The 26,609-nt window shown below is 46.7% G+C and overlaps 2 protein-coding genes across 2 annotated transcripts in view; one reads left to right on the top strand and one right to left on the bottom strand.

Annotated features, from left to right (window-relative positions):
* The window catches only part of STS (steroid sulfatase), a 179,677-nt gene extending 163,445 nt beyond the window's left edge, over nucleotides 1-16,232 (bottom strand). Inside the window, exon 1 of the mRNA XM_090064043.1 lies at nucleotides 15,974-16,232. Coding sequence (XP_089920169.1) covers nucleotides 15,974-15,987 — 14 coding nt within the window. The 5' untranslated portion in view covers nucleotides 15,988-16,232. The remainder of the gene's footprint in view (nucleotides 1-15,973) is intronic.
* PUDP (pseudouridine 5'-phosphatase) overlaps nucleotides 15,869-26,609 on the top strand; it is a 124,608-nt gene continuing 113,867 nt past the window's right edge. Inside the window, exon 1 of the mRNA XM_090064047.1 lies at nucleotides 15,869-16,004. Within this exon, the coding sequence (XP_089920173.1) occupies nucleotides 15,938-16,004 (67 nt within the window). The 5' untranslated portion in view covers nucleotides 15,869-15,937. The remainder of the gene's footprint in view (nucleotides 16,005-26,609) is intronic.

Here is a 26,609-nt window from a genome sequence, read left to right on the forward strand (position 1 = left end):
ACTCCACAGTCCTGGAGGGTTGCTTCCCATTCTCCAGGTTGAGCTTTCTTCCCCGCCAGGCTTTTCTGCTACCTGACTCTGCTGCCATCAGCCCAGCTTACGGCCACATTCACCACTGTGTATAGAAGGCACTTTGCCTTGTGCTAGGGGTTGGAGGCTCAGGCAGCCTTGTGCAGCACTGGGGCTCAGTCTGCCCCCAGACCCTTTGTGTAGTATCGTCTGCACTGCGCTGCTGCCACCTCAAGTGGCTCCCAGGGTCTCTCACCCCCTGTGCAGTGCCTCCTGCACCAAGCTCCTGGCTTCATGCGGAGTTTGGGGACCTCAGCCACCCAAGCGGCTCCAAAAATCTGGCTCTGGGCAGTAGCCTGTGCACCATGTCTCTGGCCGCACAGCAAAGGTTGCAGACCCAAGACACCTCACGTGGCTCCCATGGTCTGGACACCGTGCTGTGCACTGAGAGCCTAACTACTAGAGCCATCTGCCGCTCCCTGCTAATGGAAGTCTTCAGGGGCTGTTCCGGGCTACTGTTTTGCCCTGCTGAGCAGCAGTTCTAAGCCCCGCTCTTCTCTGTCCCCAATGCATCTCTCTCATGCTGGGCACGCAACTCCTTTTATACTTGCCAGGGCTCTGCTCCTGAAGTCTTCCAGACCTGACAGTGTTGCAGTCTACAATCAGGTCCAGCAAAGCTCCTCTCCCTCTCCCCTCAGGAAAGGGTCTGACTTCACTTCTCTTGCTGCCTCCTGATTGGTGCAGGGGCTCCACCAGTCAAAACAGCAGAATCTCAAGCCTGGGACTCAACCCAAACTCCAAAAGGTAAGCCTGCTACACTAAGATAGGACAGGGGAGCTAGCTAGCCCACTTCCCCTTCCTCCCTGGAACAAAGGTTACAGGACCTGCCTGTTTCTGGGACATAGGAGCTGGGAGGGGCAGACTGGGAAGGGCTATAGCCCAAGCCAGCTCTCCTATTCTTCTTTAGAGTTATTAGAGAGCCCTAATGCAGGAGGAGGGTACACATATGCCATAGTCCTTTCCAGGCTAGCAGTGCAGCAGATGAGTGGGGTAGTTTTACCTGGAGATGAAAATATCCGTTTGAGAAGAACTGAGGAGTTGAAGCAGCACCAACAGAGATTCTCAACTGAGGGTACCACTACATTCAAAAAGTGATGGAGGGGTGCGGTGACTTTGGAGGGGTAGACAAAGCCTTGGCTGGGATGACCTAGTTGGGGATGGTCCTGCTCTGAGCAGGGGGTTAGACTAGGTGACCTCCTGAGGCCATTTCAACCCTAATTTTCTATGATTTTATGATAATGCCTTACTGGTTATCCCTTAGGGTGGGGCAGGGAGCTGTCTGGTGGGAAAGTGGGGTAAGGGAAGCAGCACAGGTAGCAGATCAGCCAGGAGAGAGGGATGGGGGGAAGGGAGGGAGAAGCAAAGAGGAGAAGGAGAAAGGCAGGGGAGGGACAACTAGTATCTACTATGGTGAGAAGTGGCTGGGGAGCTGCCAGGAGCCCGATTTTTCTTGTGGCAGCACAGCCCCAGGCCCCTTCCCTGCTGCCAGCCCTGAGGTGGCAGCACAGCTCCAGGCTCCTTCCCTGCTGCTGGCACTGCTGCTTGCAGTGAGCCATTTTTGGGCTCTGTGGACCCTGATGGAGCTGCTTGCAGCCTCTTGGCCACCTGTCACAATCAGCCCGGAATCCAGGCAGACCCTTGCCACCCGCCACAGAACCTGGACTGCTCACAGCAGGTGATACAGAGGCTGCTAATAGCTGGACTAAGGCCTGCAGAGCCCTGGCCTGGTCTGTTGCTGGTGGCAGGCACATGTGCACCTCATGGCGGATGGTGCAGAAGGGAACAGAGCTGCACTGCCACAAGAAGGATTGGGTACCTTGCAGCTTCCTTGCCATTTGCCCTGAGCTGTCTGTGTACCCACTGCTGGCAATTAGCTGAGCTGGGGCCCCGTGGACTCTTGTGCAGCTGCTTGCAGCACCAGCCCTGGGTTCAAGCCAGATGCCGGCAGTAGCAGCAAGCCCCACCAGAGCCCCATAAAGCCATGGTCCTTGATAGACAGCTATCTGTTAGAGGAATTTAAATTTAGGTACTTAATTGGTATGTACGTCCCTACTCTGAACCTCACTCACCACCTACAGTGTGGCAATAAGCTGAGGCATCACACCATGATCTGTGCATCACACCATGGCGCAAGCAAACTTACCATGTGCAGGCAAGAATGGGTTTCCATGTATCCGTGCATGCTGGCTGGGACCTTGGGGTTGGGAAGAGGGTAGCTTTGCTAGGAGCAATGCAAACATTGTTGGGGAGCTTGCCTGAGCAGGGGTGGACTGAAAACTAGTTTGCAATAGTGCAGTCAAGTGACAGGCAGACTGGAGGCAATCAGTCTGAGTTCAGATCCATCTCCATGTCCATGGCACTGTCCTTAAGGGTCTCAACTCTATGGTCTTCTCCTTGGTTGCCATGGGGTCATGGAGCTTAATAGGGCTCACAAACATGGTCTTATTTGACTTACTATCTGATTCGTGGAAAATTAGGGCTCTGTCTATGACATTCAGACACTTGAGAATTTTGTTTACTGAAAGGATGAGAAACAGCTCCTTGAAGTAGGTACACATTGCCCTACATCTGCTGAACATGCAACTGGTGTCATGGGCCCTCATGAACTGCTACTGGAGGACCTTGCACTTTGTGTGGCACTGTTGCGAACTGTGGGTGTGTCTGTGGGCTGCCATTTCCAGTGATTCTTTTGAAGATTATGTGGTTGAAGTGGCTGGAAGGGAGGACCTGCTGGCTCTCCACCTCCCCTCAAGGTGGCAATCAGTTCCACTACCTCATCCCAGCTCCAGTTGTTACCATGCCTGGAGATGATGTTGGCAATGGTTGTTGGGGCCATGCCATGGCAACCAGATCAAGGCATCTGTTTGGGATGGGTGGTGTTCAAGACCAGGTTCTGATAGTGATCTTGAGGTGAACACAGAACGGCTGCTAAGTCATCTTGCAGAACAGTAGTGTTCTGCACCGTCTCCCCCTTCCTCCCACACTAGAATGCTTGCCTCACATTCAAGAGCAGCTGGGGTTGAGCTGAGAGCATAGCATTGTGGGATGCTGGGATCACATTGTGGGATACCTAGAGGATTGTATGGCAAACTTGTCCTGGGAAGCTGGCCAAAGACAGCCACACAAGTGCTCTATGCTATGTCCTCAGAGAAAGAGACAGCACATTTTCATTACATAATTTGGTGGGAATTGCCCCAGGATAGTGGGCTCACACGATTGTAAATGTACACTTAGATTGAAGACAAAACATTTTTGTCCCAGATAAAAGGCAACATCTGCTCATAGCCTCTTAGAACTAAATTCTATTTTATCCAGTTGATGCAAGTGCACAGATGCCAGAAAAGTCCTAGTTTTTACCATCAGAATAAGGGAGGCATTTTGTTTCATTTAGGTAACCATGTAGTACTCCTATGCTTTCAATAGGGAGATAGTATGCACTCTGGGGGAGCATTCTATTTTATCCTGAAAAACAATACATCTTTCCCATTCAATTCAACACAAAACACTTAAATACCCCAGAGACAGATTCTTGGTTATGCTGAAGGCACATGATCTTCCATTCATTACAATAGGAAATGTTAACCTTTACTAAGACATCTCCATCTGTTCAGAATTCTACTTTTCCCTGACTGCTTATGGCATACATACATCTTAGCAAGGCTTCTGACCTGAGCAGATAGATATGTGCAAACAAATGCAGCTCCCTGCTGAGCTAAATCAGGCAGCTATTCCTCAAAATAGTGTAATGTTTATAGTGCTTGTCGAGGACATTAGCAGCTGGGTTTATAAGACCCTCCTCACCTTCAGAGAATTTGAACTTATTTCATATATCGTACCAGAATAATCTAACCACCAAGCTATAGGGAAGATATGGCTGAGAACACCTCCTACCTCTAACCCACTGGCAACAAAAGGAAGTTATGGGATCAAGAAAGATGAAGACGAATTTGGTGGCCCAGGAACATAGGCAGTACTCTGGTATGAGAGGGAGACTAAGATTTTCTCTTCTGTTTACAAGACATTTTACCAAGGCAATGACTTTCTAATGCCAAATGCATTACTGACACTAACATATATCGAGTCCTGCAATTTCAAGTCATGGTACTGTTTTGGATTGCATTTTAGAAACATGAGGAACGATGTCATAGGTGACATGTAGGGGAGGCACGGGTGGGGGGGAGGTGCTCCCTCTGAGATTGGCGCTGGCTGTGGAGTGGGGTCACCAAGAGAAGCACTGGTGGCACTTCCATTTTTGCTGGTGGCACTTCCGGGTTTGGTGATCGGCTGCTGGGAGACCCCCCTCCTGCCCAGTCGGTGATTGGCTGGTGATGCCCCCCAGACTCAGGAGGCACCAGTCTCCCAAAAACAATGTTGCCCAATAGTGACACATCAACAAAAATGGAATGGAACTCTGGCCTGCAGTGTACAGGGTAGTCTGAAAACAAAAGGATCCCTAATTCATAGTATGTCCGCCCCACCCAGCTGTTAAGCTGGATGTATCATGAGAAATGTCACAGAAGAAGTGTGATTTCAGGAATGATTTGACAGTGGAGAGAGCCAACCAGTGTTCCATAATCTGGGGTATGCTGATGAGAAAGGGCTGATGTGGATGACAAAGGGCTGTACACATGTGGATTTTCTTCTTTTGAAAGGAAAGTCAGAGACTTCGAGGTTTGGTACCTATCTACCACATTTTCTTTTCCTTTATCCAAACACAGGCAAACATGCCTACTTTATAATTTTGAGTTATGTCTTCTAGTAAACCTCTGATACATGAAAAAGTACTCTAATGAGGTCTGCTCATAGAAGGCTTTCCAAAGAGGGCTGTCTACACTGCTATTCCAGTCCCAGAAAGAGGAAGTTTCAAGCACCATTTGTCTCTAAAGCTATTCATGCATTTTTTTCCAGTGGCTCTGTGTTGGAAAATATATAAACAATAGGGCTGTGCGAAGCTTCAGTCGCTGATTCAATTCGGCAGAGATTTGGCCCAATTCAAGAGCTGAATCTCCAAATCCAAATCAAATCAGGAGACCCTTTAATCTCTCCAAATCAAATCAGAACCCTCCGACTCAATTCAGAGAGATTTGATGATTCAGACATAGACACAGCTTTAAATGTTTTTTCTACATACCTCAAGGTACCAGGTGGCTCATGAATGCTGAGATGCTGGGGAGGATGGAGCACAGAAGCGTCCCCAGAGCATTCGGCAGTGGACTCAGAAGTGGACCAGAAGCACTTCCGGTCCACTTCTGGGTCTGTTAGGGAATATGTGAGAGACCCACCCCACCCCTCTGGCTCAGCGACTAGTGCCTCCTGGGTCTATACTCGGGCTCCCCCCACGGCCGATCACTGAGCTGGGGGGCAGAGTGTGCTCAGCGGTGGACCTGGAAGTGGACCGGAAGTACTTCCAGTCCACTTCCAGGTTTGCTGAACATACAAAAAGGCCCCCATGGGACGCTCTATCTGCCTCACCATTGCAGCATTCACGAGCTACGCCTGGTACCTTTAGGTATGTAGAAAAACATTTAAAGCTATATCTATGGCTGAATTGCTGATTCTCCAAATCAAATCTTCAGATTCATATTCAGCCAAATTGAATCAGGACAGTGATCCAAATCAACGAATCGAATCACTGTCCCTGATTTGGGCCAAATCCAAATCAAATACGGCCCATTTCACACACCCTAATAAACAACTGTGAAAGTGATTCCTGTCACTTCTGCCCTGTTAGGACAGCCTCTACCTCCCTAAGCAGTATAGTCAAGTTCCCTTTTTCATGTCTATAGTTTCTCCTCATAATGCTTTCCAACCCTGGATGCCTACAGGCCTAGGTTCAAAAGGAAGGTGCATTTTATTCATTTGGTTTGTAACTTCGAGGGCATGACACTAACATGAGAGGTAAGAGTTCAAATATCATTGGGGAGAAGGTGGGCCTAGTACTCAACTCTCACCATCTTCCCCACTGTAACCACTAAGATACTGAGAAAAAGGTAGGTATCACTACCATGAGGGTCTCAGGTCAGTATCAAACACTCAGTAGGCATGGTTTTTGGTTATCTGCAATTTAAGGAGGGCGTTCTCAGCATTTCTGAGAGTTCTTGGTGAAGCTGAGTCAGAACAGAACATAAGAAGCAGTTTTTAAACTGCTTCTGAGCATACACAGTAGGGACAAACTTAGTTGTGGTAGGGACAAAGTGAAAATGTAGCTAGCTCTATGTGATATTTAGGTACATAAATGCAATTCCAGGTCATTACACAAGACAAAGTAGAAGAAGTTGGGTGACTCGGTAGCTTACTGGGTGTTAAAGTGAAATAAGCTACCTCATATTAGCATGTACTATGTGTGTCCACACAGGTTATTAGTGCAGAGTGGTTAGTGCTCAGTAGGGCACAACTAGATTATTGGGGTTGTTGGTTGTAGCTGTGTTGATCTAAGGACATAGGCAGACAAGATTCTTTGGATAGATGTGATATCTTTTATTAGACCAACTAAATGGAAAAATTGTTCTTTGCAAGCTTTTGGGCACAACACCCTTCTTCAGGCATATAGTCTGCTGGTGAACTGTGTGCCTCTCCTGGATAGAACAGAAGCCAATATGCAAAATGCAGGTCTGTGCAAAATCAGATGTGTGGTAGTGAGGATTTGAGGGATAGGAGACAATAGGTGTGAGACATGTGAAGGTGGAAGGGGAATGTTGAACTGGTGATAGAAGAATGTAGCTATTACAATGCAGACAGGTTACCCAAGAGTATCAGATGGCAGGCAGGTCATAATGTGCCATAAATCCAATGTCAATATTTAGTCTATGATTTGTTATTGCACACTAACTTCCCAGCTAGATGATTCCTGAATATGGGGCAACATCTAATTGTTCTGCTTCAAGAAGAGAAGCAGGAAGGAAATTGTGGCTCAGAGACTATGTCCTAGAACATTTCAATTCCTCTACATCTCCCCTCATACTATGAGGAGATTTACAACGAGAGAGAAATTTCTTCCACCCTTGTAAAAGTAGAGATTACTCCCGGCTTCTTTCCCAAGCAGCCACTTTTGCCCCACTTCTCCCCTGCCCTGCAATAGCTATTCTCTTACAGGAAGAAATAAGTACCAGGTCTGGAACCTAGGTATAGATAGGCTGAGTAAGGAAGGGGAATGGACGTTTTAACTCTGTCAGTTTTATGATTTAGCCATTTAAGATAAGGGGACACTCTTACCTGTAGAAAAAATGAGTTTACATCCTATTTCCTTTAAATAATTATACCAATAAATCAGTAAATTGTTAGTTTAAATGCCTCTGTAAATATGTGTATTAGTTGCTTTAAGCCAGTTGCTCATACTTTTTTTAATTGTAAGTACATTAACAGAAACACTGAAATTCACTTGACGTATGTTACTGAGGTGAAAAGCTTTTTCTCTGACAGACAGACATAGTATTGGGATGAGTTTTTTTCTTATTAGGGCTTAGTATGTTCAAATATAGTGTCTTGCATCTCAGTTTGTACTTTTCATTTAATTATAAATCTCTGAGTAATTTATTATTGATAATAGGTTTACAAGCTGTTTATTTAAATGTCTATAAGTTTTTTTAAAATACCAGATTTTTTATATCTTTATTTTTTTTTTAATATTCAAAGCAAAATTAATTATAATCATTTTATCCTCTTTGCCAAGGCACCTGCAGAACAAGGAGAAAAAAGCCACTTCATATAGCACATCATGTTTCTATAACTACTATAAAGCCTAATGCAACAAGAAGCATGATTCTGGAACATTTCCAAATCTTAAAACAGGATTTAAAAACGATGCTAAACATTCTCATCCATGCATTTTAGAATAAGATAATTTAGCATAAAATATGTAAATTTTAGTCTGATGTATTTAAGGACATGATCCTAATGACTTCAGGATCAAATATGTGAATCAGGAAAACATGCAAGCATGTTCTTGAGTTCACTGCTATTCTAGAAAGACCTTATACATATCCTTAATTTTCAGGGTGATTTCAAATTAAATATATGCTTAAATCATTTCCTGTATCGAGCCCAAGAGAACTTCAGGCCAATGTCACTCCTGTGCCATCTTTATAAGCATTATGAATGCCTTATTGTTAATTGCTCCTCACCTCATATAAAACAACATCTCATACCAGAACAAGCCGTATTCAGACCAGGCAAGTCCTACACAAGCCAGATACTAAACATCATTCAGCATATAGAAAATGGATTTGAGAAAGGGATGATAACCGGTACTGTGCTGTAGCCTATCAGTGGCATATGACACAGTCAGCCATAGAATCCTGCTTGCCAAAGCCTACAATATGGCACACAACTATCATCTAGTGCAGCTCATCCAATCTCTTTTGGAAAATAGATCTTTTTACGTAGAACTGTGCAAGAAATGGAGATGCTGGAAATGACAACAACATGGCCTCCTACAGGGCACCATGCTGTACTGATTCTCTTTAACATATATACTAATGACCGACCCACACAGAGTAATACAAGAAGCTTCATATATGCTGATGATCTATGCATCACGTCACTAGAGAAAGACTTTGCCACTGTCAAGAACAGAATGACATGTGGACTGAGCAACCTCTCAGATTATTACAGGTCACAGCTTTTCACCTATGCTACAGAGAAGCCGAGCAGAAATAAACATCATCTGGGATGAAATCCTACTGACGAACCGCTTGAAACCTGTGTACTTGGGGGTTACGTTGGACCACTTACCTACAAAGTACAGGTAGAGAAGACAAAAGAGAAAGTCAGCACCCACAACATACTTCAAAAGTTGGTCGCCTCAAAGTGGGCAGCGAATACAGCTACATTACAAACCACTGTTACAGCCTTGTTACTCCATTGCAGAGTATGCATATCTAGTATAGGAACGAGCAGTTCATGCCAAGAAACTAGACACAGTTCTAAACGACAGCTGTTGTAAAATATCAGGATGTCTAAAGCCAATCTCAAAGGATAGACTGTACTTACAGGCTTGCATTGCACCGCCTGATATCAGAAGAAAGGTAGCGAGCCAAAAAGAAAGATCACGACAGATGGAAGACCCTAGGCATCCACTCTATGGTCACACAGAAGTAACCAAATGGCTTATAGAACAAAAGTGTTTTGTGACCACTATTGTGCCCTTGGACACAGCAACCAACAGGGAGCAACTGAGGTTATGGAAGGAAAGAGCATATGAAATCAGATGCCCTGAAATGGACCTGAAAGACCTTCCCAGAGGGGCTGATACAGACTGGTCAGTATAGCGATTCCCGGACCCAGACAATGGAGCACCTGCTCATTTGGTAACTTGGTGAGACCTGTAGATGGGACAACCTCACTGCAGCAATGGAAAGAGTCATTCACTTGTGCACGATTCTGGAAAAAAACATCTAGTCTATGACAAAGGAAGAAGGAAGAGAAGGAGGTAGTTCTTTTTGGGGAGGTAAGAATATCTACTTCTCAGATGTTCTTCACAGGAAGTTACTGCCAAATAAATAAATAACATATAAACAAAAGATCCAGGTGTAGCCCAACTAAGTAATGCTCTAAACCTGGAAATAATTAGCTCTATGCATATATTTAGATATATGTCATTTAAGTCACCAGGACTATAAATACATAAAGTTAAGTATGTGGTTAAAGCTTCGCAGCTAATCATGCCTTAAATCCCCTTACATGCTCAGGCAATTAATAGTGTGATAAAATAAGCAATAAGCTACAAAATTGTTCCCCAAAAAAGTGAAGTAACATTGTAGCTAGTTAATTAATTATGTGGCCAAGTGCTCCCTTGTGGCTGGGAGCCCCGTCAACTGAGGGGCTCTCAGGCACAGGGGTGCAGCACCTTCTGCCAGCCCCAGAGTTGACAAGGCTAGCAACGGCAGCAATATTCCTGGCACTGCCCCCACTGTCAACCTTGTCAGCTATAGGGCTTTCAGTGAAGAGAATGCTACCACAGCTGCAAGCTTCGTTGACTACAGGGCTCGCAGCAGGGACGGCATCATTGGCTGCAGGACCCACAGTGGAGCAGCAGGGAGAAGGCTGCAGTGTGGGGCTCACAGTGGTTCTCCCCACTGCCCCAGTTGTGAGCCCTACAGCCCACAAGGCTCACAGTGTTCTCACTGCTGACTCCGCTGTGAGCTTTGTTAGTTGCAGACCTGACAGCCACAAGAGCCAGTCCTGGAGAACAATTCCAACTCATTTGCACATTTTTTCCCTCCACCTCCTTAGCTTCTTTAAGTTTCTGATGATAAAAGTTATCCAGCTTCTGTGATTCTTCCTTTAACAGTCTTACACTGCTTTTCTTTCCCACGACCACTGTGTCCACCTGTTCTATTGTACGTCCCAACTCCCTTTTTCAGTGGATAGAAAACCAACCCTAATTTTCTATGATTCTAAAAAAGCAGAAAAGCTTTCCTGCCCAGAAAGCAAACAGATCTTGGGGGTGGCTGGGACTTGTCCTGTTCTGTCTTGTTTCTGCTTTCTTAGAATCACAGAAAATGAGGGTTGGAAGGGACCTCAGCTGGTCATCTAGTCCAACCCCATTCTCAGAGCAGGACCATCCCCAACTGGATCATCCCAGTCAGGGCTTTGTCAAGCCGGGCATTATAAACTTCCAAGGATGGAGATTCTACCACCTCTCTGGGTAACCCATTCCAGTGCTTTACCACTCTCCTAGTGAGATTTTTTTTCCTAATATTCAATCTAAAGTTCCCTTGCTGCAAGTTGAGACCATTGCTCCTCATCTCGTCATCTGCCACCTCTGAGAACAATCTAGCTCCATCTTCTTTGGAACCAGCTTCCGGTAGTTAAAGGCTGCTATCACATTCCCAAAACGCTGTGGGAGATGGTATTAAAAACCACCTCTTCATCCTGGTTTGTGAGCTCCAAGAGTTCACAAACCTACATTTTGCATACTGGCTTCTATTCCAACCAGAACACAAAACAAAGCAGCCTCTCCCTATCTCTGTTTGTGTCTGCAACTCGCAAAGAACAATTTTTCCAACTATTTAGTTGGTCCAATAAAAGATATATTTGCCCAAAAAACCTTGCCTACCTGTATCTTTAGACCAACGTGGCTACAAGCAACACCTCCAAGAACAGAAGCATTCATCTGTGTGCTGTACTTGACTACTACACCGTTTGGCCCTGCCTCAGGGTTGAACTTTATCCCCACTGAAATGAAGTGGGTCCTGCCTTAGGGTTAAATTTCATTTCCACCAAGTCAGCAGTTAAATTTAATCTTCACTGATTTCATAGATTTCATATTTCATAGACATTAGGGCTGGAAGGGACCTCGGGAGATCATCGAGTCCAGCCCCCTGCCCAAGGGGCAGGAAGTCAGCTGGGGTCATAGGATCCCAGCAAGATAAGCATCCAATTTACTCTTGAAGGCGTTCAATGTAGGTGCTTGAACCACCTCCGCTGGCAGACTGTTCCAGACCTTGGGGGCTTGGACAGTAAAGAAATTCTTCCTTATGTCCAGCCTAAAACGGTCTTGCAGGAGTTTGTGACCGTTCGACCTTGTCATCCCTTGGGGCGCTCTGGTGAACAAACGTTCCCCCAGATCCTGGTGGTCACCCCTGATAAACTTATAGGTGGCCATCAGATCACCCCTGAGCCTACGCTTTTCCAGGCTAAAGAGTCCCATGGCTCTCAGCCTGTCATCGTAAGATCTGTTTTCCTGACCTCTGATCATGCGCGTGGCTCTCCTCTGGACTCTCTCAAGCTTCTCCACATCCTTTTTGAATTGTGGAGCCCAAAACTGGACGCAGTACTCCAGCTGCGGCCTCACCAAGGCTGAGTACAAGGGGAGAATGACGTCCCGGGATTTGCTCGAGAAGCATCTATGGATGCAAGCCAGCGTTTTGGTCGCTTTATTAGCCGCAGCATCGTATTGCAGGCTCATGTTCATCTTGTGGTCAATGATGACCCCCAAGTCTTTTTCTTCCGTAGTGCTAACCAATGTAGCACTGCTGAGCCTATAAGGGTGCTGCAGGTTTTTCCTCCCAAGGTGGAGAACCTTGCATTTTTCGGTGTTAAACACCATGAGGTTCTCGTCTGCCCATTTGCTGAGGTTGTCCAGGTCAGCCTGGATCACGTGCCTATATTCTGGCGTGGATGCTTTGCCCCAAAGTTTGGTGTCATCGGCGAACTTGGCCAGTCCACTCCTGACTTCAATGTCCACATCGTTAATGAAGATGCTGAACAGTATGGGTCCCAGGACAGAGCCTTGAGGGACCCCACTGGTCCCAGGGCACCATGATGAGTGACTGCCATCAATCACAACACTCTGGGTCCAACCACGGAGCCAATTTCCCAGCCAGCAGATCGTGGTGGAGCCAAGGCCACAACTGGCCAGTTTGGCCAAGAGGTGATCATGGGATACCAGATCAAAAGCTTTTCTGAAGTCAAGATATATGACATTAATCTCTTCTCCCTTGTCCAGGTGATAGGTCACCTGGGCATAGAAGGAAATGAGATTGGTCAAACAAGACCTACCCGCAACAAACCCATGCTAGCTATCCCTTAGAATGTTAGCCTGGGCCAGTCCATCAAGGATGGCCTCCTTAATAAACTTGTCTAAGATCTTCCCCAGGATAGAAGTCAGGCTAATGGGCCTGTAGTTAGCCGGATCCACTCTCCTCCCTTTCTTGAAGATCGGCACCACATTGGCCTTCTTCCAGTCTTCGGGCACTACACCAGAGCGCCAGGAGTTTTCAAAGATCCGTGCCAGGGGCTGGGCTATGACGCTTGCCAGCTCCTTGAGTACCCTGGGGTGCAGATTGTCAGGGCCGGCTGACTTGAAGGTATCCAGCTTCTCAAGGTGTTCCTTCACGAGGTCAGCATTGATGGAGGGTAGGGGATTCCCCTCACCCAGATTTCCCTGTCCCATAGCAGACATGGGCGTCCCATGTGACTGATGAAAGACTGACGCAAAGTACCTATTTAATAGGTTGGCTTTTTCCTGGGCGTCAGTTCCCAGTTGCCCCATCTGGTTTAGCAGGGGTCCAACGTTGCCCTTGCTTTTCCTCCGGCTCCCCACATATCTGAAAAAGGACTTTTTGTTGTCCTTGATGCCTGAAGCTAGTTGGAGTTCAGTTGCAGCCTTGGTTTTCCTGGTTTGCTCCCCGTAGGACCGGACCAGTGCGGCGTAATCCTCCTTGGAGGTGAATCCCATCCTCCATCCTTTGTAGGCTTTCCTTTTAAGCCACAGGAGGTCCGCTAGGTCCCTGGAGAGCCAGGGAGGCTGCTGTGCCTTCTTGCTGCCTTTCCTCCGTGTTGGAATAGATTTAGCTTGTACATTGAGGATCACTTCCTTGAGGAGCAACCACTCTTCTTGAACTCCCATCTCCCTGGGGTCATGGTCCCTGAGGGCCTGACCAACAAGCCTCTTGAGCTTGTCAAAGTCGGCTTTTCTGAAGTCAAGGACTTCTGTGTTGCTGACTGACTTGCCAGCTTTACGGCAGATGGTGAAGGTGATCAGCTCGTGGTCGCTGTCACCCAGCTTCCCATCGATCACTAGGTCGCCGATTAGGTTGTCCCCCGTAGCCAGTACCAGGTCGAGCAGCGCTTTGCCTCTCGTTGGCCCATAGACTTCTTGAGTCAGGTAGAGGTCATCCACACACGAGAGAAAGCTTTGCGACCGCTCGGATTTTGCTGAGTGATCTTCCCACGAGATGTCCGGGTAATTGAAGTCACCCATGACAACCAAGGTCCTGGAGCAAGCGGCCTCAGTCAGTTCCCGGGCGAACTCCTGGTCAAGCTCAGGACTTTGAGTGGGAGGTCTGTAGTAGACTCCCACCATTGTGTCCCCTGTGCCGTATTCCCCACGAATTTTTACCCAGAGGGTCTCTAGCTGTCCATGCCGGTCGCCAACATCAGCTTGCAGGGACATGTAGCTTTCCTTCACATAGAGAGCTACACACCCGCCCCTTTTGTCAACACCATCCCTCCTGTACAGGGTATAGCCCTCTATACCCGTAGTCCAGTCATGGGTGGAGTCCACCCTGCCTCAAGGTTAAATTTCATCTCCACCGAGATGAAGTAGGTCCTGCCTCAAGGTTAAACTTCATCCTCACAAAGATGAAGTTGGTGATTACACATCATTACCACTGAGATGAAGCTGGCGGTTAAACTTCATCCCCACTAAGATGAAGTGGGTGGTTAAATTTCATCCTCACCAAGATGAAGTCCACTCTGCCTCAGGGTTAAACATCATCCCCACCCAAATGAACTGGGTGGTTAAACTTCATCCTCACTGAGATGAAGTATGAGGTTAAATTTCATCCCCACTGAAATGAAGTCCCCTGCCTCAGGGTTAAAGTTCACCCCCAGCGAGATGAACCCAGTGGTCAAATTTCATCTTCACTGAGATGGAGTCCACCCTGCCTCAGGGTTAAACTTCATCCCCACCAAGATGACGTTGACAGTTAAATTTCATCCCCACTCAGATGAAGTTCCCCAGCCTCAGGGTTAAATTTAATCTCCACCAAGATGAAGTAGATCCTGCCTGAAGGTTAAACCTCATCCCCACAGAGATGAAATTGGTGGTTAAACTTCATCCCCACCCAGATGAAGTCCGCCTTGCCTCAGGGTTAAACTTTATCACCACTAAAATGAAACTGGCGGTTAAATTTCATCTCATTGAGATGAAGCCCATCCTGCCTCAGGGTTAAACTTCATCCCTGCCGAAATGAAGCTGGCAGTTAAATTTCATCCCCACCAAGATGAAGTTGCCCCAGCCTCAGGGTTAAACTTCATCCCCACAGAGATGAAGTTGGTGGTTAGACATCAGCCCCACCAAAATGAAGTGGGTGGTTAAATTTCATCCTCACTGAGATGAAGTCCATCCTGCCGCAGAGTTAAACTTCATCCCTACCGAGATGAAGTCTGTGGTTAAATTTCATCCTCACTGAAATGAAGTCCCTTGCCTCAGGGTTGAAGTTCATCTCCTTCTCAGCATGAGTCTCAGTTTCCCAGGCAGCTTATGATACCCCACAATAGCATCTCAAGCACCTCTAGTTTTCCGGGGTGCCGGCTGCAGCCCTGTTGGCAAGGTGGCCATCACAGAGGACACTGTTTTCTGCTACTCTGTCCTCTATTGACATGAAACCCCACACCTTGATGTCCTGTTTTTCTCTTCAAATACGAAGAGAATAGATATGATATGAAACTGGATGCCTTCATGTCCTCTATTTTGAAGAGAAAAATAGAAGACATAAAGGCTTTGGGTTTCGTATCAAAAGAGGACAGAGAACAACCGGACTGTTCTCTATGCTAGCCACTCTACCTCTTGGTCCAAGGCCGTGTTTCCCAACCAGCGTGCCATCAGCAATGAACAGGTGTGCTGCGTTTTTTGCTGTGGCAATAAGCTACAACAGGTACAAGGCCGGGGAAGGCCTTAACAGGTGTGCCAGATGGGGAGAAGCTGGTATTAACCCAAGTGTGCCTGAGGCTGGAAAAGCTTAGGAAGCGCCGGTGTAAGGGGGCAGGCGGACAAAACTCTTTGGCTGTACAGGATATAAGCCAAGTTTCCAAGCGATTGATTGAGCGGGTCTAATAAAAAGATAGTACCCCTCCTTCCCCAAAGAGCCTGGGCTGCCTTTGCCTCCAGCGCCGTTTCACTTCCCTTCCCTCCTTCCATATCCTCAGGCAGGGTAGGGCTGCGCGGCCTCGCCCTGCCGGGCCTGCTCCTGAGGCGGCGGGCGGAGGGAAGGGACCGGGGGCATCCCCTGCGGGGCGCCAGGGCGCACACCGGCCCCGGCCAGCAGCGGAGGTGGGGCGAGGGGCAGCTCCCCCGGCCCCGCCCCGGCCCCGCTCTCCCCTCCCCGGATGCACTGGACGCCTGCGCCGTCGCTGCCGCACCATGGCCGCTTCCCGCCGTCCCGCGCCTGCCACCCACCTGCTTTTTGACATGGACGGGCTCCTGCTGGGTGTGTAGCCGGCCGGGCCGGGGCAGGGAGGGGACGTGCTGCTGCACCGCGGCTTGGCGCGGCTTGGCTGGGGGCTCCCCGGGGCGGGCTGGGGCGCTGCACTGCACTGCACTGCCCCTGGCCCGGCTCCTCCTCCTCCTCCTCCTCCTCCTCCCCGCCTGGCCCGTGCTGCACAGGCCGGGCGAGGTACCCCGTTCTCGCCGTTCCTTGAAGAGTCCGCTCCCTTGTCTGCGTGGAGGCTGGGCAGCGGGGAGGCTTTAAATATCTTGGGGGGAGGGGGTTTATCTGCTGCAGTTTAGTCGTCTTGTTGTTCAGTTGCCCCGCGCTGGCCTTGACATGCTCCCTGGCATTGGCGGCACGTAGGGGGTGCACCTCCTGCGAAAAGGTGCCACCGACACTGCTGACTGAACCTGCAGGCAGGCAGGCAGGCACAGCTTGCCACCGACTCTGTGGATGGTCCCCAGTCACTGCTGGCTGCCAATGCCTGCTCGCCCCCTGCCTCCTCCCCACCACCAACACCGCTGGCAGTGTCTGTGGGCAGTTTCCAATCGCCACTGGCCAACACTGCTGGCAGCGTCTGTGGGTGACACCCCCCCACTGCTGACAGAAGCTCACTGCCACCATGCTCCCTCCACTGACAGCACCACCACTGCCTGTGGGACCTCGCCATGCTGCTCCCCCCCAGCCTGCAGGGGCACATGGCATTCATGCTCCCTGGACACAGTGCCACTTTGTGGGTAGAAATTACCCCCCTCCTGAAGAAAACGTGCCCCAAAGAACTTCTATGCTGGAGCTTCTCCTGGGTGCAGAGGTTGGGAGGAAGGGGAGTCAGGCATTGCTTTTGTACTTCCCCTGGTATGGGTAATCGGTGTCTCCTGAGTCTGGGGGGCACCGGCAGAAGCTGTCTGCCGGCAGGGGTAGTGGGGGCAGAGCCAGCGAATTCCCGCTGATGCCACTGGTGGCATTGGCAGCAGAGACAGCCCTGTCAGGGAGGGCACATGCTCCCCAGTGCTCCTCCTACCAGTCGCCTGTGTCCCCTGGCCCTGGGGAGACTTCCCCCACTGCTGCTGCTGCTTCCTCTGCCTTCCCCAAATTGGGATCACCTCGATTCTGGTTACAGTGCAGGGGAAATACCATGATCATCGTGTTGGTTTAACCAGGGGCACAGGATAGCCACTTGTCTGGCATGGGATTAGTACCCGGGCGGAGGTAATGTATAGTTACCACTTCAGTCCAAGTCCACTTTCAGTTCCAGTGGGAAGATCTTGGCTTTATGGCCCAGGGGTGGGCAGTTATTTTGGGCAGAGGGCTGCTTACTGAGTTTTGGCAAGCCATTGAGGGCCACATGACAGGCAGCCAAGGAAAGATAATTTTTCTAAATGTTTTAGGGGCCCTGAGGGCCGGATAGAATTGCCGGCCTGTTGGGCTGCATTTTGCCCACCCCTGCAAGTTTAGACCCACTTTATGGAACTGGGAGACTCCTCCCTATCTTGCTCCTGTGGCCATACTGCTGAGGGCAAGCAAAACCTGGGAGCATCCAAAACCCAAGCCTCTGGCCTTGGGCCTGCACATAGGATGCCCACCAAATTATTTGGGAACATCTAAAAGGCCCAGGTTGGGGTGGGGGATGTTTGCTGGTAGTAGGGCTACATATGGTTCTTGAGTGACTCGTGGATTTGGAATTGTTTTGACTGATTTGGCTTGAAACTTGAAAAATTTTCCTAAAAATAAACGCCAAACAAAATTCTGGTTATGGTGCAGGGGAGAGAGAGGCCAGAATGCATGGATTTCAGGGGAAATGTCCATCTCTAGACACAAAGTTCCTTAGTAGTTTTAATGTTGACATTCTGATGGGGATGCTTATTTGTCTAAAATGGACTCTTGGGTTTGCAGTTTTCAAAGGAAATATTTGAGGGGGAGTTATAATCCATTTTCTGTTTAGCTGTTACTTATTTATGAATTCAGTGGATTGTCATTTTACAACCTTTGATCACATATGATACTCCTCTAAGGCACTGTTTGTTGCTTAGCCTCCAGCCCACGGAACCATGTCATCTGGCCCCTGGGGTTCCCCACAAGTCTAGAAATGTGGTGCCAGGGAGTGGTGGTAATTAATTCTGCTACTGTTCCCCTGCTGCCAAATTTCAAGCCCAGAGGCTAGGTGTTGTGGCTTTTTTCACTAGATCCGTCTGGTTTGTGGGACCAGGGTGGCAGGCCTAAACCAGCATGCATGGAACTGAAGCCAGGGCAGCAGGACTAGTTCAACATGTTTGGGGCTAGGGTGGCACTAATGGGGGTTGGGGCGGTGAGCCCAGTATGGCACGTACAGGGTAGCTGCCTCAATGTAACGTGCAGGGGTAGGACTGGGACAGGGGACCCAGCCCAGCATATACAGAACTGAGGCCATGTCACATTTTGCCCGTGCTTCATGTCCGCACTGGCTCAGGCCCACTGACTGTGGACTGATACTGCACCACTCATTGGTCTGGAGCCCAAAAGGTTGGGTCCCACTGTTTTGAGAGAGAAAGTCTGATTGGCCCACCACCCTAAAAATGTAGGCCTTGAGCCTATAAATATGTATGCATATGGAATGCTTTTATACTGATCCAGTTGATTTTTTGATTCCTGATCCAGTTGATTTTTAACTGGTCTTTCTATGCATATGTACTTTCAGCATTGCTCTCTTAGCTGTGAGCAGCATTTTAGTAACTGAAAGCATTTTGGTGGGTCACCATCCTGTCTCTATTTAGGATAACATTTTGATAACACTTTAGACTCTGTCTTCGTTATATAGTAAGAACTGAAATTAATTTGTCTTCTGAGTCTTGTTTAATCTCCCAAACTCCTGGGGCTTACACAGTGAAGCAGCATTAGTTTTGCCCTAGGATGTGAGCTGTACAGCATGCTGGGAAATTAATTATAAGGGATCCCAAGTTCTTGGACCTGAGCTTGCCAAGCTTTGGGCACTCCAGGTATTAAACCTGCTCTTCACTGTTATTAAATTCAGCTGCTTTTAAGTGCAATTACAGCTAAATACTGTGTCACTTCCTGGATTTGTTAACATAAAAATCAAATTTAAGTTACAGTATCATGTATATACTAAGCTGTGATTCAGTGAAGAGCATGTACCAACTGGATTAAGACTAATTTTCCCCTTCCCTTATCCACAATTTATGAAAAATCCTTCAGATTAAAACAAGTTATTTTTCAGTAATTTATCTTGAAACAGTACCATGGTCTCCTTTATAAAGTTGAAGGCAGCATAACATAAGCATTTGCATTAAGAGAACCTTAGGGTTTTGTGTGCTGTATATGTTCCAGTGCAGAGGCACAGTATGACACCACTGCCTTAATGCATGCAGACTTATAACTAATTTTCAGAAGATGTGATATGTTTCGGTCCTTAAACTATTTTGGGTTTTGTCACAACTTTAGCATGGTTTTTGGAGTGCATATATGCTAAGCAGGGGGAACCGTGAAATTCTGAAAGCAGGAAATCCAAGAAGTGGTAACTCTTAGGGTTAGAACCAACAGACAAGTTTTGGCTTCTGAATGGTCAGGAACAGCTCATTAGCTGTTTAATTTTGCGGAGGTTGGAGGAGAAATCCCCTGATAGAGACTCAGGGGATTCTCTCGTTTTTGTATGTATATACTGTATTCTTACTTATGTTTTGAAAAAGAATAGACAAAATTGTTATTGGTATAAAACTAGAATTAGTGAGATCAGTGTCTGACCCTCAGGTTTTTTATGAAACTTCCAGTACTAAGTTAATTTTAATTGTTTTTAAAAAGGAATGCGTCTTTTGTGTATATAGTGCAAATGGAAGCTGAAGAAATAAATTATGTATGGGTTTTTAAATGCCATACACATTTTCATGAGACAACATTTAAAAAGAGTATGACTGAAATTTTTTCAACTGGCTGCCTGAAACTATGTATCTGTAGCCTGTTATTCAGCACACAAATGTACAGCTGGATTTTTCAGAGGTTTTCTCAGTTATCTCCATTGACTTGGAAGCTAATCTTCCTTGAAAAATATAGTTCCCTGTTTTAAAGCTTCAGCTGCAAACAAAACATGAAGCAACTAGTTTCAAAAGTCTGTTCTAGGGTGGAATTCCTGAAGTCCTAGCCTAGAACTTTCATGGCACCCTCCACTGTTTAAAGCAGGGGCAGGCAGTTATTTCAGGCAGAGGGCCACTTACTGAGTTTTGGCAAGCCGTCAAGGGCCGCATGATATGACAGGCAGCCAGGGGCAGATAAATATTAATTTTCTAAATTTTTTAGGGTCCCTGCTGGCCAGATAGAATGGCCTGGTGTGCCTCATCCAGCCTGTGGGCCGCATTTTGCGCACCCCTGGTTTAAAGTGTCTAAGGTAAGTCTGGTACGTTAGAATTTGAGGTAAGGTATTCATGAATGTAAACTGTTTTATTATTTTAAAATCCCCTTTCTGTATGCCACAGTTTGCTTCACTGAATAATTTTAAACAGTATTTTGTTTTAAGAAAGCTAGTGTGGGGTCCTGTATTCTTCACTGGCCAGCAGTTTCCAAAAGAAGGAACCATAGGTATCTGTATAGTCGTACTTGCTAAAGTAATCATGCACACTTTGAAAGTTGTCTCTGTAGCTATTTATCTTCCTAGAAGAGTTTTCTATGATATCCATCAATGTAAGTTCTTAAGCAACTGTTCCACACATATTTTAAAAGCTATGTTTCAATTCCAACTAAATCTAGTTTAACATAAAGTAAAACAATGCAAATATTGTGATTTATTATTTTTGTTGGTAGCCACTTCTGGCTTAAGGACTGCCCTTTTAAGAAGAGAGTAGGTGTTGTAAGATGATCTGTTTGTAGATTGAATATGTGCCAGTCTAGGAAAGAACAGTTCTAAAGAAGGAATTTGTAGTTGTTTCGAGAGCACAGAAGGAAGTAACTCACTTATGCTACCTGATGTCCAGACCAAGTTTTGAATGTATGCTGGCAACACGAGAGTTAAGTTTGATCATGCGCAGACAAGCAGGCAAGGCCTATGGAAAATTCTACAGCATGTCCAGCATGTGCCCCCTGGGTGACCTGTTGGCTTGTGAATCAAGCGTGACCTACTTTTCCACCATCTGCATGCTCAGTCATATACAAAATCTAATCAGAGGCATGCTCAGTTTGGCTAAGAGCATGACTTCATAGAACCAGAAAATTCTTCAGAGCAGGCAACCTGATTGGCCACTTGGTTGCTATAAAGGGCTTGTGAGCCTCCACCTTTGGGTTCTCTCTGTCAGTGTGGTGGTGGGTGGGTGAGGGGAGACTGTGCTCGACCTGTAAGCAGAGGCTGCCTTGGCAGGGACTGTGAGACAGGGAGAGATCGATCCAGAAAGCAGAGGCTGCAGCTGCAGGGACTTCTCTTCTGGAGGGCTTCAGGCTCACCGGTCTCCTCCTCGTTGCGAATTGGCTATTCGATTCCCCTTCATTCTTGTATTGATCTCCTGGCTACCGGACTGATTTTGGCACTGATCCTGACCACGATTCTGATCAACCTGACTCACTTGGACTATGGCTTTGTTTCACCATCCCCGGCACTGACCTCAGCATCACTCTTCATCGACCTCGGCACCGATCATCCGTTTGTCCACCATGGAGTGGCATCACACCGTGTTACAGTGTTGTTGTTCATTACCACACCTATGAGCTGTTGACCAGCCCTGGGACTATGGAGTGGGCAGCCGCACCTATCCTTCGGGGTAGAAAGCAAGGGCTCAACTCGAGAACCTTGTGGGCCAACAGTCTCCTTTGTTGTTCGTTCAATTTGTTGTAACTGTAACTGAAGCAAGCATCTCAGCCTACGCTCCAGAAGCATAAGTAAATAAATCCACTTTATTTGAAACCGCGCGAGTCCGCGTACTGCTCAGACTCCTCGTCGCTAATCCCGCCTGTTCCGTACCGAACTGCTCAGCCCACCGTGACCTTGGGGCTGCTGTTCCCCAACACCTGAGTACTATAAAGAGATTATTACTCAGATCTCCAGTGTAATGAGATTATTATACATGTATATGTTTCATGTTTGCTTTCTTTGTCATGTACTGAAAAAGAGTAAGTTCTTGGGCAGACGTTATATTTGTAGTGTTAAATATGCCTTTTAGCATTATCAGGAGTGAGTGTAAAGCCATTAAAGAGCTTTGCAGCAAGAGGAACAATATGCCACAAAATGTTACTTTTTTCTAACAGCACTTTTAGCAGTGCAACAGTTTCTAGCCCCATGTTTAATTCTTTTATAGTAACACATTGCACTACGTGGTTCTATGTTACCTTACATAGTTTGGTCCTCCAGCATCCCAGAAGGCTTTGCTACTCACCACCCTCCCCTGGCTCAAGGGAATCTGTCTGTGACTGACAGTGAACTCCACTGGCCCAGGGAGTCAGAGCTGAGTGCACACGTAGCCCTGTTGCTCAGGACTGCATTTGTTCATGAGCAAAATAAAATCCTTCCCAATCCACTTAATAGGGGATTTTGAGATGTTCCGAAAGTACTGCCCAATTGGAGTTGGCTGCTGATAGATTCTCAAATCCAGCAGCTTTACTCAAAACTAGTCCTTCTCCATCATCCAAAAACACAGTATGAATCTCCACCCTCTAAACCTGTTGTGCATTACAAATAGCTGTGTCATATTGGCATCTCTGGTTTTACGTACAAGCCCAGCAAGGGCATTGAGCAAGAACGTGTGGGCAGTTGATTCTGATTGTAAGTACTCAAAGGTCGACTGAGCTTGGCTTAGGGCTGCTGTAATTGTTAAAGGCCATGGATGAAGCAGAAAGGACTGTTAAATACCACTCCTGAAACTAAAGCAGAGTTCTGTTAAGCATTGTTTACCAAGGGCTGTGCTGTGGGTGGGTTTGTGTACTGTATGTTGTACAGTGTAATGAGCCAAGGCCTAACCGGGGCTGATTCAGTCTCAGACCCTGATTGGAAATAGCCAGATAATAAAGCTGAGTCATCCCTCAAGGAGAAGTTCCACCTACGCTAGCGAGGTAAGCTCACACCACAGTGTAGAGAACTTATAGCCAGGAGATGTGCATGAAAAATACATGCACATCTCCTTGCTGTAAGTACATGTATGACATGAAAAGTACATGTCTTTATGTTCTTGCAAGGCCTAGAGTTGGGGGTGGCACCATCAGATCTGCTACGCCAATATGTTATGCTTAAGTAGAAAAGCCTCTGCAAAGTTGGCGGTGCATTCCCCTTGCTCATGACTTCCTGCAGGTTGGCAAAGCAGATGATGTACAGTGCTAGCACCTGCTGGAACCTCCCAGCACTGCCTCTCCCAATGTTGTCCAAATTGAGTTGGTAGCAGACCAGTTTCAAGCTTCTTTATGGAGATGGCACCTTGCCTCTCTATTATGAAGGGTGCTCTTCTGCTGATGGCCTATCCCACAAGTGTGGGGGCCAATCAGGAAAACAGACCTTATGATGACAGGCTGAGAGCCATGGGGCTCTTTAGTCTGGAAAAGCGCAGGCTCAGGGGTGATCTGATGGCCACCTATAAGTTTATCAGGGGTGACCACCAGTACCTGGGGGAATGTTTGTTCACCAGAGCGCCCCAGGGGATGAGGAGGTCAAATGGTTATGAACTACTACAAGACTGTTTCGGGCTGGACATAAGGAGGAATTTCTTTACTGTCTGAGCCCCCAAGGTCTGGAACAGCCTGCCATCGAAGGTGGTTCAAGCACCTACATTGAACACCTTCAGGAGCAAATTGGATGCTTATCTTGCTGGGATCCTATGACCCCAGCTGACTTCCTGCCCCTTTGGGTGGGGGGCTGGACTCGATGGTCTTCTGAGGTCCCTTCCAGCCCTAATGTCTATGAAATCAATTCAGTGGATATCTCTGTGAAGGTAGCCTGGCATATCCTGAAGTTCTGCTTCAACTATTCATCCCAGGTCCTCAGGATGATGTGCTCCCAGCAATCAGTGCTTGTATCGTATGCCCCAGAGCAGGTCTGTAAATAGCTTGGGACAGCATTGTGTCTATCATGGCATTGTTCTCATTAACCAGATAGTTGGTGGGGCCTGGCAAATGGGGAACAGAGCTTGAGGACAGGTGTGGCTAGGACCTTGGTTCTTCTGCATAACCATTCATTTCCTTCCTTTCTGTCTTCCTCATATGGCACCTTTTTCACCAAATATTCATTGCTGCTTACAATAAGAAAATGGAATAACTTAAAACTGGGTTTTGGTGAGTCTCAAGAGGGAGGAAGTTCTACAGCCAAAAAGCAACTGAGGAGAATGACCTCCCATGTATTTTTGCCAAGCAGACTTGGTGTATTGATGGTATTTTAGGGTCATTAAGGGCATTATAGACCAAATCCAGAATTGTGAATTGTGCCTGAAAAGCTATTGGGATCCAATGCAGACTCTGGAACACCAGGATTATGTGCTTCTAGAAACCCACCCCTTTCACAAGGCAAACTACTGCATTGTGCACTATCTGAAATTTATGGATGGTTTTCAAGAGTAGCTCTGTGTAGTAGTCTAACCTTGAGCTTATATACAGCCTTCTGACTATAGCTTTCTCACTAGATGGAGTTGGTGAAAAGCATTCCTAGCCACAGCTGCCAACCCAAAGATCCAAGTACTGCAGAGGATCCAGGAGTACCAAAAGGAGCTTCCCAGGCTGCTGCTTAGCAGGAGCTGAACAAACATGCTGAAGAAGCAATGGCAGACCTTGATTCTGCTCACAGGTATACGTTGTGTACCTGGATCATAGATTCATAGATTGTAAGGAGCTAGAAGGGACCTCGCAAGATCTTCGGGCCCACCCAGCCCCCCTGCACTAAGCAGGAAAGACAACTGGGGTCAGCTGACCCCAGCGAGGTGACTGTCCAGTCTCCTTTTGAAGACTTCCAGGGTAGGTGATTGCACCACCCTTGGAGGGAGTTCATCAGAAGCCTCAGGGTTCCACTCTTCCATATAAGTATTACTGGTGTTTTATTTTAATCACAGAAAAAAGTGGATTTTGGGTTACTTTTTTTTTAACCTGAAAATTGAGGGTTTTTTTTTTTTTATCAGAGAAAACTGGGGTCTTTGTCAATGATCCTTTGGGAGTAGAAATGAACCAGGGGATCCATACCTCTGCACTCCTAGGCCAAGGGACAAAGGAGTTCCAGGGGAGGGGAAGAACCCGGGGTGAGCACAGTCTCTGGGCAGCCAGCCATAGCACAGGTGCTCTGCTCTGTGCCCAGCTGTCCTTGGGAGCCTCTGGAGATGTACACAAAGCACTCTGGGATCTCACAGGTCCTGTGGCTGTGGACCATTAACCATATATGCTCTCCATGCGCCCTGAAGTGCTCTGGACAACTCATCACATGAACAACTGCACATGTGTACCATGCATATTTTTGCAGCGCTATGAATTTCCCAGAAATTCTTAGTGCTTCAAATGCATGCCTGTCCATACCTTTAAAGTTTACCCTGTTTTCTTTTTTTCCAAGTGTAAGTTGCTTGGGAGGTGATTGTAACAATACTGATAGGAATTCTTCCATAGAACTTGCTTATATGCACATTATATTTTATTTTTTAACATGAACGAGCCATTAACACAGTTTAATGTTTCTTCTGCATCCTAGCAAAAAGCACCAATTCAAGTGAAATTCAGTCCCCTGTAAATTGTTCTCTATTATCGCTTGAGTGCAGAAATTAATCTTCTTAGGCTATAAACTGGAAGTCTTTTAAAATCATTTTCTCTCTCTAGGTCATGGCAATGTACCATATTGGCATTCTCCATTTTCATCCTACTTATTTCAAGAGAAGGGACATGCAAGAGAGTATCCTGATGTTCTGTACACGTGTTCTTATTTTTTTAAAGGGGCTTAGATCACTATTGTGTTTCAGTATTTTTAATATTTTGCATGAGCTCCTGAGGCTAAGCAGCTCATCTGTTATACAGTAAAGCAAGCTAATAACTATAAAGAACTATTTCTTTACACATGAAAACTAATGTCTTTTAGCAAGCAGATCTTTGACACAGATGTAAAGATAACAGTAGTGCAAAGCATTACTATTGCTATCTGTCTGGGAGAGATTTACAAACTGTCTTCAGGACTGCTAGTTGTTTTTTCGATACCACATCTGAACTTAGTTACCTGTCTATTATATACTGAGTCTCCATCATTTTCATAAGTGCCACTGGAATCAATTGATGATGTTGCCAAGAGTGGGGATCAGTTTGGGATCAAGCCAGGCAAACAAAATCAAATGGAAATGCAATTTAAAATGATATCACTATAGTATAATAATTTTCTCTTTAAAGTTGGTCTCATTTCAGTCATATGGCTGTATTCTTTTCTGGTATTATGTGCAGTTTGAGCCTTCTATTTCAGTTTCCCTTTCCTTCTCACCTATATACTTTGTTTGATAAAGCCACTGTTTGTTTTCTCTCCTCATAAAAATACAAATTTTCAAACTTTGTTGGGTTAAACTCTTAAGTGCATTTTAGGCTCCTGGCAGATATCCCACTTAAGATGTGATTAACTGCTTGATCACGCCTCATGTAGTAACTCAGCTACATACTAATGCAATTAATGGTATGATAAAACAAGGAAATAAGTACCGTGTT

Source organism: Crocodylus siamensis, chromosome 1 (assembly GCF_052110815.1).
Source record: "Crocodylus siamensis isolate JL-2025a chromosome 1, ASM5211081v1, whole genome shotgun sequence".
NCBI lineage: Eukaryota > Metazoa > Chordata > Crocodylia > Crocodylidae > Crocodylus > Crocodylus siamensis.